The 13,745-nt window shown below is 44.0% G+C and overlaps 1 protein-coding gene across 1 annotated transcript; it reads right to left on the reverse strand.

Annotated features, from left to right (window-relative positions):
- Window positions 1-1,076: 1,076 nt before the first annotated feature.
- Window positions 1,077-4,659, reverse strand: TMEM169 (transmembrane protein 169). Its single transcript, XM_029225572.1, has 2 exons — window positions 4,271-4,659; window positions 1,077-2,232 (listed from the first exon to the last, which is right to left on the reverse strand). Exons 1-2 carry the CDS (start codon window positions 4,539-4,541, stop codon window positions 1,610-1,612), a joined length of 894 nt encoding a protein of 297 aa, XP_029081405.1. The 5' UTR covers window positions 4,542-4,659; the 3' UTR covers window positions 1,077-1,609.
- Window positions 4,660-13,745: the final 9,086 nt, after the last annotated feature.

Genomic DNA, 13,745 nt, shown 5'->3' on the forward strand with positions numbered 1-13,745 from the left:
GAATAGGGCACCAGCTATTCTTATAAGGACTCAAACCTCCAAAATCTGCTTGACCTCTTAGGATTTGATTTTTTTGAAATTGGAAAGAGACCCTCAGGAATATTTTTTTAAAGTTCAGAATCTATTAATCTGGATCCATCTGGTTTACACCCTCAGTGTCCACGAAGACCCAAGCTTTTTAGCACAGCAAAGACTGTGTTTGCTGTGAGAAGAAAGTTCTGAGTGAGTGAGGCTCTGAGTGAGTTTTGACAAACCACACAAAGCTAACTGTCTTCTTGTGCTTAGGGCTGCTGACCCTGCTGGGGGAAAGTCTGACAGATGCAATGCCTCCCTTTGCAGTCTTTCATCTGTACATTAAACTAAACATCACCACCCAGGCCCACCTTCACTACCAGGAAGAAAGCTATGCTACTGTGATATAATTGTATTCAACTATTCACTCTTCCTTTCTAAAAAACCTGAAACCACATGGCATTATAGATATTTAATTGCAACATACATGAGTTGCTAATATCTACGTGTGGTTTATGCATAGTATATGTAGCTAGTATCTATGTATAAATTCTCTGTGTAATATTTAGGCTTAAATAAATAAATACATACATACATAAATAAAACTGTACTCGCAGTTTTGGATCTGAATGTATTTAAATAATTACTGTGAGCCAGAGATTCTTACTTGCCTACCAAAATAGCCATTATTTCCTTGTCTCTTAAATTAGCAGAACCCAAACATTTAGAATATAGCCGCCCGGCCAAAAGACTACATTTCCCAGGCTTTCTTGCTTGTGAGGTCATGTGACTATGGTCTGGCCAATGAGATACAAGAAGTGTTGAGGGGGCCTTCTGAGAAGCCGCCTTAGCCTAGGAGGGTGTATGTGCTCTTCGTTGCCCTTTCCTCTGTTCTATCCGAAACAGAGATGTGATGACTGGAGATGTAGTCAGCACTGGGTGCTGAGGATAAAGGCAATGAGGGTTGGTGAATAAAAAAAGCCTGGGATTCTGACGACTTCATCAATTTCCCTGATGGTCTGCCTCCAGACTTCTTCTATACAGGAAAGAAACAGACTTCGATCTTGTTTAAACTACTGATATTTGGATTTTAATTATATTTAATATATAAATCAAAATCTAAGTGATACACACATATCTTTACATTCTGCTACACTGTTACAGCCTGCTTCTTAAATATTTCACTCCATCCCTATCTATTATCTTATTGGTGGACTTGGGTCTCCCGTGAGCCTCCTTATTCTCCCTGTCACATTTAGTCACATCTCCCCTGGGTTCCAGGCACCAGGAACACCTCCAAGCTCCTGAAGTGACACACACCTGACCTCCCTTGTCTCAGAAAAATGGTCATCTTAGGGCAAGGAATGAAGAAGAGTTTATCCACTGGATGGACTATCTGGGCACAAATTGCTTTTCTGTTTTCTGCCCTCCTGGAAACCAACAAGATGGTAGGACAGATCAGTGTGGGCTAAAATTTTCTAGAAGAACTGTGTACGGGGGAAGGCGGGGGAGGAATAATTTAAAGAAGGAATATTCTGAAATTGGAAGATGATACACAGGCTACTGAGACCAGAGAATCAAGTAAGTTGTTGGGAGTTTAGACAGTGGATGTTTCTACCTCCTGGGTGGCATCCTTGTTGGACAGATTGCCTGAGATATTGTCAGATTCAAGCAGCTCCACAATGCTGTAGGGAGAACAGTCTTCCAGACCCAGCTTGCTGCACAGCCAGCCACAGAAGCCTTTCTCCATGTCCCGGGCAGCTTGCCACCATGCTCCCCAGGACCATGAGAGCTGGACCACGGCAGCATAGAGGCCCAGGGAAGAGGCCATGGCCATGATGAGCACTGGATAGAAGAGAATGAGGCAGGGGCAACATGAGATCTTGTGCCAGAAGGTCCTCTCCTCGTTGTACACAAGAAAGATATTGTACCAGGTGATGGTGCCATAGTAGAAAGAGACCACGAAGGAGAGGATGAAAACCACAGGCAGGCAGACCAGTGTCCAGAGGACCACGTGGGGCCCACGGTCTGCTCCCAACTGGCAGGCCTTTCTGCCTTCAGGTGCCATTTCCCTTGAAGACACTTTAGGCTTGGTGAGTTCCTGCAGCTCCTTCTCTGTCAACGTGACATGGATGTCCACCATCTGCCCCTTTTTCTTCCCTCGGGTGATGGTCCCAGTTAATGTGACATAGCGGCTGTCCACAGGCATGTTCCACATACCTGCAGGAAATAAAGAGGGGAAAGTCAAGATCAGAAGAGTAGACATTTCATCAGAGCGTCATCCTCTGAGACTGGAGCTGAGTACAAGGATGTCCATTATTATAGCCCCTGACACGGTACGCCCTGACATGGTATGAAATCAGTGTTTCCACGATGGACTGAATGGGTTTCCCTCAGGGGAGGGATTAGTACTCCCATGGTAAACTCTCACATCAGGGCCCTGAAACAGGTTAAATTTGTTTCTCATTCTCTCTCTACTTTTCTGGGCCTCTATCACGTCTGTGATATGGAGGGGAGTGAGGAACTCTACCACAGACACCACTTCATAGTGACCTTATTTCTAGTTTACAAGTGCTGTGAAAATACTGTTTCTGAGTATCAGCTACTGTGTGTAAAGGTGGTGCTGTGTGTGTGTTATACTGATGAGCAGCCCACCCCTCTTCTCTCCTCATTCCTAACCCCATGCTTCTCTGAGAGGGTCCTCCTCATATGCTGGTGGACATCCCAGCCTTCATATCCAAATTCTGTACACACGCAGGCACCACACATACACACGCACAACATACACACATTCCCCAACAAAAATACACCAGCATCATCACTAGCATCACCACCATCATCACCACCACCAGCATCACCACCACCAGCGTCACCACCACCACCACCACCACCAGCATCACCATCAACAGCATCACCACCACCACCACCACCAGCATCACCATCATCACCACCACCAGCATCACCATCATCACCACCACCAGCATCACCATCATCAACAGCATCACCACCACCAGCATCACCACCATCACCACCACCACCACCATCATCACCACCACCAGCATCACCACCACCAGCATCACCATCATCACCACCACCACCAGCATTACCACCACCAGCATCACCATCGTCACCACCACCCTCACCAAACAGCCACTCTTTGGCCATCCCAGCAGTGAGATTGCAGGTAGTGAAACAGCAAAGTCCACAGTCCTTAGTATGTGAAGTGTAGTCTAGAAGTGGAGGATGGGAGGAGGGTATAGGCTTTCGGTTGGCATGTCCCCCAGGCCCTGTGGACTCCTAGCCCCCTGGCTGGTAGACGGACAGAATGGGGCTGCCTCAAGAGCAAACGTCCCTTCCTCCGAGAGGCATCCCCAACCACACAATCTTTCCCTCCACCCGCCTCCGTCACTTGCTCATCTTCCCATCACTGAGGTTTACTGTCTTTGGAACCCGTACCACTACCTGTAATTGTCTCTTATCTGCTGACTTTTTGCTGTCTGTCTTCCCCTGACTGGAAGGTAAACTGCATGAGGGCAGAGGCATTGCTCGTCTTGTTCACCGTGGGCGTATGTCTTAGGGGTGACCATCGACACAGAGATCTACCTCATCCATCTATTGCTGTGTAGTGACACTTAATATGGACACTCCACAGTTTCCTTAACAGAAACAAACATTCTTATACATGCTTCCTTACGCACATGGGCATGAGGTAGATACTGAGAATTTCTTGGACATAGGCTGTGCATATTTTGAATTTTAAATTTAATAGATATTGACAAATTTCCTGAAGCGGATTCCTCTTCCACATGAGGTATACGAGAATATATCCATTTCCATACATTGATGTTATCATGTTTTACCCAATTTTTGGCCATCCTACATGTGAAGGATTACTATAATTCGTTGTTATAATTCGCATTTTCCTGATTATTATGAAAGTCAAATATTAGTTTCTTTATCTTACATGTATTAAATAGTTAGCATGGTTGTCTTGTATTACTATTTTTTGTGTATAAATCGGTCTCTTCCATTACACAAGGAGTTCCAAAAGGGCAGAGATCTCTTCTGTATCACCTAGAAGAGAACATAATAAATGCTCAACAAATACTATCGATTTGTTGAATGAAGACTGCAACACTGCGAGAAGAAATGTATCAATAAGAAGTACGTCAGTGAGCAAATGCCTGTCTGTCTTCTGGAGGATCCTCATTTGGTTTCCTTCCTGTGGCTTTAAGTAGGTGGCCCCAGAGAGACTTACCATCATCCACAGGATAGTCTAGGAAATCATCTCCCTCCTCCTCTTTAGGCTGATCTCCACCTTCTAATTCCCCAGGCTCCTCATCCAGTTTCTCACTCTCTGACCGGTAGATGATAATAGATTCTGGGCGGGACTCTTTCTTCTTCTTTTTCCTGCGACCCAGTGTGGATTCCCCATCAAGGGCCAGGGCAGCTGCCATGGCTTTCCTCAGAGAGCCCTGGTGGGGGCTTGGGAGCTGGCCCTGGCCTTCTACTGGTGCTGGCTCTTCCATCCTAGTCTTCAAATCTAGCTATTCCTTGTAAAGAGTCCAATTTGCTTGAGCAAACTCACGATCCACACATCACAGAGCTTCTTCCAGGATGGGGCTATGCAAAGACGTTCCAACGATGAGTTGCACTTGAAAGATAGGAAAGCAAAATCATCAACAGGGAATGAATAGGGTGAGATGGAGAGGGGTTTAGGAAGTGGTCCTCAACTTGGCAGAAGCCTTTGCCCCCCTTTATTTCTCATAAAAGTTTATTTTGGGAGTGCTATGGAAATACTTTTACAGGAATGAATCATTGTTAATAAAATATTATTTGTGTTGCCATATTTTGTGTTGCATATATTATGCAAAACTCATCAATCTAGCTGGGGGATGCCAAGTATAAGGAAGTTGGGTGAGGAAGCCTTACAGACAGATTAAGGACCATTCTTCCTCTCACCATAGATGGAGATTGCTATGGCTGGCACCAGCACTCCAGGCTTCTGGCTATTGGGTCAGCCATTACAACTATACTCAAATGGTTGAATGCAACTTTGAACAAGCCATCCAACAATGGCACAACTTCACTAACCATGCCTTCTCTGATATTCTATAAAGACACTTGTCTCCTGGCTTCTTGTTGGCCCAAGATCCCAGAATGGCTGGGATCCGTACTATCACCTTCTGGGAGACCAGTGGAAAGAATGCACACTTTTCACACAACACTTTTCTCCTCTTTTGCTCTCCAGGTAAAAAGAGGTGGGAGTGAAGAGAGTCTATACAATATCTTTTAAGGAAGAAACTGATTGGTCTGTGTTTTTGGTACATGGAGCCATTAAGAGGAACGGAATGTTTTGAGTGCTATTGCTAAAGAGGTGCCACTTAGCAAATACCCAGCCAGTGGCATTTAAACAGGTAGCTGTGGGACTTCCCTGGTGGTGTAGTGGTTAAGAATCTGCCTGCCAGTGCATGGGACGTGGGTTTGATTCCTGGTCTGGGAAGATCCCACATGCCACAGAGCAACTAAGCCCGTGCACCACAACTACTGAAGCCTGTGAGCCTAGAGCCCACGAGCCAAAACTACTGAGTCTGCTGCCACAACTACTGAAGCCTGTGCACCTAGAGCCTGTGCTCCACAACATGAGAAGCCACCGCAATGAGAAGCCTACGCACTGCAGCAAAGAGTAGCCCCCACTCGCCGCAACTAGTGAAAGCCCACGCATAGCAACGAAGATCCAACACAGCCAAAAAAACAGGTAGCTGCTTGTCTGCTTCTTTTAAAAAAATGTTATTATATTATGGAACGTTTCAAACATGTAAAATGAGAACATTTTTATTAGGGAAAGTGGCAAACATTTATAAAAGCAAAGAGAATAATTTGAATGAATCGTTACTGTACCTCTCACCCAATTTCAACAATAATCAAAATATTAGTAGCCAATTTTGTTTTATCTCCTCATATTATTTAAAAGCAAATGTCAGATATCATTTCATTTCATCTGTATCTCTTTCAGCATGTACCTCTTACATATAAGAACTCTCTTTTTAAAAAAAGATTATCACCATACCATTATCGCACCTAATTATTTAAACGATTCTTTAATAACATTAAATATCTGGTCAGTTCAAATTTCCCTGTTTAAAACTTTAAATTCTATTTTCTTGAATTAGGATTCAAATAAGATCTATGCAATGGAAACAGATTGCACACCTCTGTCTATAGCAGCGCTGTCCAATAGAACTTTCTGCCATTGCACCTGAAATGAGTCTAGTGCAACTGAGGAAATGATTTTTATTTTTATTATTATTATTTTTTTGGACACGCTGAGCAGCTTGTGGGATCTCAGTTCCCCGACCAGGGATTGAACCTGGGCCCTCGGCAGTGAAAGTGTGGAGTCCTAACCACTGGACCTCCAGGGAATTCCCCAGGAAATGCATCTTAAATTTTATTGAATTCTAACCAATTTAAATTTAAATAGCCACATGTGGCTACTGGCTACTATATTGGACGGAACAGGTCCATATGTTCCCCAACCAATTTTTTTTTTCCTTTTCCTTTCTATTTATTTGTTAAAGAAAGGTCATTTACCTTGCAGATTCTCATAGCCTAGATCTTGAGGATTGCAACCCCCATAGTATGTTCCTCTGAACCAGAGGAACTTACTCTGGTTTACTCAGATTTGGGTTAGAATTATTTTGGTTGGTTGGTTGTTTTGGCAAGATGTTATAGATGGTGTTTTGTATTTCCATCAGAAGGTAGCTAATATCAGCTTGACTCCGTGAAATTAGTAGCCATTGACGACTATCAGCCAGACCCATTTGTTCATTAGGTGTTACAAAAATGATGACATTCTATTTCTCTCATTTCTTCTTTATTTATTAGCCAGAATACTCTCATGGGCCTTTTTAAAAAAAAAAAATTTATTTATTTATGGCTGTGTTGGGTCTTCGTTGACACCCACGGTCTTTCTCTAGTTGCAGAGAGCGGGGGCTACTCTTCACTGCAGTGCGTGGGCTTCTCATTGCAGTGGCTTCTCTTGTTGCGGAGCACGGGCTCTAGGCGCGCACGTTCAGTAGTTGTGGCGCACGGGATTAGTTGCTTCGCGGCATGTGGGATCTTCCCGGACCAGGGATCGAACCCATGTCCCCTGCATTGGCAAGCAGATTCACCACTGCGCTACCAGGGAAGTCCCTCATGTGCTTTTAACAAACCCAGTTTTAAACTTAGTGGAGGAGGCAAGTGGCGCCATTGTTATATAATAGTATTGTCAATTATACTGTTAAATACCTTTCTTTAATGAGAACAGTGGCAGCTTCTATTGATATGAAAAGCTTCTGAATTATTTACCAAACAAATGTCCTAATTTCCAAATAACTGTATTTATAATTGAGAATTGTAGTAGACTGTAAGTAGACTCCACTCACAGTTCTGTTGCCCCAGGCACCCGGAGACTGTTTACTCTCAGTAACTCCAGGGTGCCAGCTTTTTGTTACTTTTGTTCCCAATTCTCAAATCTTCATTTTGTTTCAGTGTGCTCTGAGTACTTCCTTTCTTTCAAGGCCACATGCACACTCTTTCGTGTCTCTTTATCCCAAACAATAAAACTTCTCCTCTTATTTGTATTAAATGGCCCCAACGTTTAGTGGACTGGCCCAGTCAGGGCAGGGTGGGGAATGGGGAGGATTATGAAACAGACAAAAATCTAACTAGGCGCTAAATGCCACTCAATTTGAAGCAAATTCCATGTCTTAATATGATGCATCTTCTGTATTACCAGGTACCAAGACTGACTCTATCACATTTCTTTAAAGGCCAAAACTCCCCAAAGTCTGAGCAAACTTCTCAGCAGGTAGCTCTCCTCCATTGTCCAAGTATCACCTAAATACTTCTCCTTTGTCCTTTAATTGTTAATTTTCTTTCTTGTTTCCCCACTGGATGGAAGGTGGGTACTGGGTCTTATCACCTTTGTATCTTGGGCACATAGCTCAGTGACTAAAACAAATGAGGTGCTCAGCGACAGAATTGAAAACGCCCACAGGTGGAATTAAGGTTTCACTAAATCTTCACAGCCTGACTTTGCCTGTTTGAACAAAATAAGTACCATTACCTTCACATTCTTATGCATGGAGCTTGTTGGACTATGAAATTCGTTTGGTGACGTCTCTAAGAGCACATGATGTTCTAAAAATGGGAAGATCCAGAGTACAGGAGCTTTCTGTGATAAAGTAGGTTCTAATATCCTCACTTGACATTATTAAGCTCTTCCATGTTAAATAAAGAAGTGAGAGAACTGGCTTTAAGCCTAACTTGCACAATTCCTAACAGAACAAGCACTATTTTGCAATGAGGGCATCTGGACTTAATAATAGTAATAACTAAAACTTACTGGATGTTGACTGTGTGCCAGGTGCTGTTCTAAGTGCTTTTCAATAATCACTATTGTGTAATCCTCACAGCAAATCAAGGAAGGAGGTACTATTATTATCCCCATGCAGAGGAGTAATTTGCTCAAGGTTACATAGTAATGGTGCTGTGACTCACACTCAGCTTTGCTAATTTCAGAGCCCATGTTTTATTTACCATGCTTTGCTGCCTGCCAACATTTACCCCAGATTTTATACTTAAACCTCTAGGGCTGTCTTTGATGAATCCATCTCCTATATTAAGGATCTCTTCCGATGTCCCTATTACTAATCAGTCTCTAAGTCCTGCCACTCATTCCTATGGAATCTCTTTGGTAACGTGTTCATTTCAATTTCTACTACCACCATATGCTCGAATACAGCCCCTGCACTACTTCCTCCACGTAAGTTCCTCTGCCTTCCATTTCAGAATTCTTCCTCTACCATTTTTTTTTTTCCTCTACCGTTTTAAACGGTGATTAATGACACAAGATATTTTTATTTTGTCCAGTAATCATCACTATCTTGCCATTTCTGACTAAAATATATCTCAAGGGTCTGCCTGGTGTTTGAGGCTCTCCATATTCATGCTCCATCCTAGGGTTCCATAGCAGTTCTTCCCATTCCCCATAACGTGACTAGTTGACACATTTACTTATGTCGGTTCCTTCACCTTTTTCACTCTTCTCCACCTCTTTCAAGCCTGGCTCAAGAGACTCACTCACTCATGTTCCCTTCTGTGACCACCCCAGCCTACATGTCTCTCCCCGACCCCAATCCTGTTGTTGTAGGAGGGAGGTGAGAATGACATGAGTGTTCGAGTGTCCAATGCCTAGTATGAGTTGGTGCTTCATAGATGTTAGTTTCCAATCCCTTTCTTCTGCCTTTTCCTACTCTGTATTCCAGTAGTATTTGTCATTTGTACCATACTCTCTTAGTGCTTAATTATGCAGCATTTCATATCATCTTGAACTGATTATGAATGGCTTCATGATTTTTCATTCATCTCCCCACCGAAGATTATAAAATTTTAGAAGTCAGGAACTGTCTTACACTTCTTTACCTCTAATGGGAAGACCCCAGGGCTGGACATGTAGCAGATACTCAGTACGTACTTGTTGACCCGGTAAGGCAAAGGGCAAGGGAAAATGCCTATTTGTAAATATGATGTGAACAAGGGTTAAGAGAGGAAGGCTTAATTATTTTCCTCATTTCTGTACACTTTATTATGCTGTTAGCATTTGAGCTGAGAAGCAGGTTTTGAACATTTCTCCTTTCTTTTACATATCATAAGAGAGAGGGTAGGAAGAAAATTTCTCTAGTTTCCAAGGTTTTAGTCAATAGAATTAAGAGAAGACACAGGACTCTGCTCTTTTTCCTGGAAGGTAGGCTTCGCCCATCCTCCACCTCCACCCCCAGTCCAAAGATTATTAACGAATGTGATACTGCAGACTGTTAACCTCAATCCACCATTAGCTCTGACTCCTCAGTCATTCTGGGGGGGAAAAATAGGTTTTAAAGTATATACTCAGACTCTGGAACTTACGCATAAAATAACTGGTTTTAAGCCACCCTTGAAGAAAATTCTCCAGATAATTCTTAAATACATCCACCACTTTTCCCCATCTTCATTGCTACCACTCTGGTCTAAGAGGCCATCATCTCTTACTAAGGTTCTAAAAATGCTCCATATCTTCTGGCTTCTACTCTTGCTGTCTTCAAATCAATTCTCCACTTAGCAGTTCAAAAGATCTTTTGAAAACATACATAAAATCAGGCCGTTTTCTGCTTAAAATCCTCCAGTGACTTCCCATTGATATAAAATGAAATCCAAACTTTTCATGTGGCCTAAGGACTTGTGATCTGGCCTCTCCCTGTCCTGCCATCCTAGGCTGTACCATCTCCCTCATGTATAACTCCAATGCTTCAATCACAGTAGCTGCCTATGTACTCCTCTAGAGTTTTATTAAAAGAAAACCAACAGCTCTTAAGCAGTCAGTGAACACCCCAAATCTCCACAACACCACAAAATGAACTTACCTACCCAGGTGTAGTGCCTTGGTAGAGCCGAGTCATCAGCAGGAAGTCTGGTCATTACTCCCATCCTGTCACTTGGTCACTAACTCCCACTCCCACCTCCACAGTGGCGGCTCACTGCTGCTTCATGGACCTCTCATCATCAGGCATGATTTCCCTGGAGTCTGTTCATGATTCTCTGTTCCTAGGTGGTCACTGAAGCACACCTGATCCGGGGCCTTCTCCAAACCCACCCAGATACTCAGCAGAACTTGTGGGCTTGGGACGTGGAGAAGCCAGGGAGTTTTGAAGCCTCTGCTCTTAGATTAATTGCAGGGAAGCAAGTAACATATACGGATGAAGTGTGGCTGGAAAAAGCTAATAAATGGCAATGACACCAAGCCTTAGCAACTGGACACAGGGAATGGTGGGGGCTGTGGTAAACATAAAGCTCACTCAGGTCTCATCTGAAATAGCAAGTTACTGTTCTCTCTTTCCCACCAAGCCCACTGTTCAGCCAACTGCTTTCATAGAGAAATTCAGGTCCATTTGGTATGGGTTGCCTGAAATTTCATGAGAAAGTTCCTGATTTTAATTACTGCAATTAGTCCAAATTTAAATAAATTACCATGTGGACAAACAACCAAAACAAATCACAGATAGACTGCCATTCTGCTGTCTCTGGCTTATAATGCTTCCAAATTAGGGTGCCCTGCTCCACCGGTTTAACTAAGTACAATTAGGAATTGACTTTTTGCACCTTCACTGCTATTAACACATCTTCCTCTTCCAAGGCAACTGAACTGGGGTTAAGTGGGTAAAGTATCATCATTTTCAAGTTCATTTACGACTACTACAGTGAGCTGTGCCTTGCTCCAGCCCTGCTGTTCTTCCAGTTCTTTTCTGACTTGTGTATCTGTCACTCAGAGGGCTACATATCACCTGTCTGGGGTGGCCAAACTCCCCCATTAGCATCTTGGTTTGCCACCATTAGAGGTGCTAGGCCAACCAGGAGATAAAATATTTGCCATTTTACCACTGAAAATTACTATTAGCCGCTCCCAGAGAGACCATCTCACCAATGTAAAGATGAAAGGAAATTTGGTTCAGACCAGTATCAAGTGATTGGCACGATGATGGAACAGCAGCTTAGAAGTCGCAGCTTCCAGCCCGTTGCTGTGGTTGACTGTGAGCACAGTCAGGCTGCAGCCTTTTTCTCTGTGGTCCTGTGAGCAGCATTTCTCTTGTCTCCTGGTCCTGAAAGGCTCCCACACTGAGGCTGGTTCATCATCTGGGGATCATCTGACTGTCTACAGAGGAAATACTTCCCAATAGTGAAGGTAGCTGGGTATAAGGAGCTTGAGCAGCTTTAGTGTAAGGGCGGTTAGAGCTGATCTTTATTGTCTGATCTTTTGTTTATTTATTGTCCTACCTCTCATGGCACACATACTCCTTCCACCCCTAATTACCAACATGTATACATCCTAGAACATAAACTCTACCAAGGCAGGGACACCTAACCGTCTTGTCCACTGTACCGTAACCCCCATGTCTAGAATAGACACGTGCTCAATAAATATTGGCTGAATATTGTGAAATGGTTAAGAATCTTACTTATATAAGTTGGCTCAGGGCTGCTTTTACATCAAGGCAGGCGGGGCTAGATATGCCTCACTGATATTCCTTCAGCACCGGGATTCTGTCTGAATGGTGAGAATCCCACAGGCCCCTGTCAGTCTGAGCCAGCAGCTGCTTCGTGAAGGGGAGAAAATGAAGTTACTAGGCAGATGGGCTGGGGGAGGGGTGGAAGATGGGTGAGAAGCAAGAGCATCTCAGAAGATGAACGGAGGGAGTGCTAAGGGGTATGACAGAGTGGGAATGTGGCAAGATCATAGCCATGGTGATGCCTTTTTCCCCAGGACAAAGGGGGCAGGGATGCAGAGTGCCAGGTAGCATTTGATTTGGCCAAAGGGACAGTCATTGCAGCAGGGCACGGATGCCCTGAGAAGAGAGGGCTCAACCAAGAGTCAGAGCTAAAATCTGGAAACAAAGAGCCTTCAAGAGGCAGAACTACTGATGTGCCTCCAGGCCTTTTGGGGTTAGCAGACATTCAAACCCTGACTGAGGTCAGAGGCAGGGGCAGAGAGGACACGCCTTTTTCTTTTTAACAAAAGATCTCTTGAAGAGACTCCACATCTCCCTTAATCACAGGCTCTCTTTGGACTGTGAAAATGAGCTTTCTGACTGCTCATAGCTTCCCTGAGGCTGAGGAATGGCTCCTTGCCATTCTCAGCAAGCAAAACTGGCTTGAAGCCAGTCCAGTCACCTTTTCACTGGAGGACTGCAGAATCCCTCTCTGAGGCCACTCAGCCACCACACAGAGGCTGCAGTACAGCCAGGCCCATGTTGACCCGCCCTGGCAGAGTTCCATAAATCCCCAAGTCCAGACCAGGTCACAAATCACATTTAATTAGATCTTCAATAAAAGTACCTTTGAAAGAAATTTAAATTGTTCCTTCCTCCCAAGAAAGCCTGGAATTTTTCGGAATAAGAAACCTCTTAGAACTGAGTTAGTAGAAGTGATTCCTTGATAAACTATCCAGCAAATGAGAAGTGGAAGAGATAGCTTCCCTTCTTTAAGCAGTGTTGATAGGAATCTGTCAGCAACAAAGATAGAGGGGGAGGTGTTTCTCAAAGGAGGTCAGAGGAGGGCAGGGGGATGGAGGAACAGGGAGGAAGTGATGTTTAATTCCACTCTCAACCAGATCCATTTCCAATTCACTCTAACTCAGTGGTGGACCCAACAAAAGAATGATGGCATTTGTTTGTTTTTACATTATTTTAATACCTTGCTGGGGAAAATACAGTACTCTTGTTAGGGGAACCACTGACTGAAACCACCCACCCTGGCCAGGCCCAAGAGTAACCACTTGCATGAGTTACCTTAAACAGGAGGTCCTGGTAAGGAACGCGGAACTAACAAGCTGCCACCAACTGGAAGAATTCAGGAAAGGTCAAAACGAGAGAGGAGACATCAGTCCATATGTCCTACCAACCTCCCAGATTCCTTCTCGCTGGAATCCATCTTGGCTGGGTGATGTGGAAGCCACCAGGAAGGACCCTGAGTCAGAATGATTGGCCAGGGACAACCTAGAAACTAACCCCATCACCGTAAAACCCTGAGACTGTGAGCCACGTGGCAGAGCTGTCCTCCTGGATTCCCTTACCCTACTGGTCTCTGCCCGGGCACCCCTTCCCGATAAAATCTCTTGCTTTGTCAGCACATGTGTCTCCTCCAACAATTCTTTTCCG

The sequence above is a fragment of the Monodon monoceros genome, unplaced genomic scaffold (genome assembly GCF_005190385.1).
Source record: "Monodon monoceros isolate NGI ecotype Baffin Bay Population unplaced genomic scaffold, NGI_Narwhal_1 Super_Scaffold_16, whole genome shotgun sequence".
Taxonomy (NCBI): Eukaryota; Metazoa; Chordata; class Mammalia; order Artiodactyla; family Monodontidae; genus Monodon; species Monodon monoceros.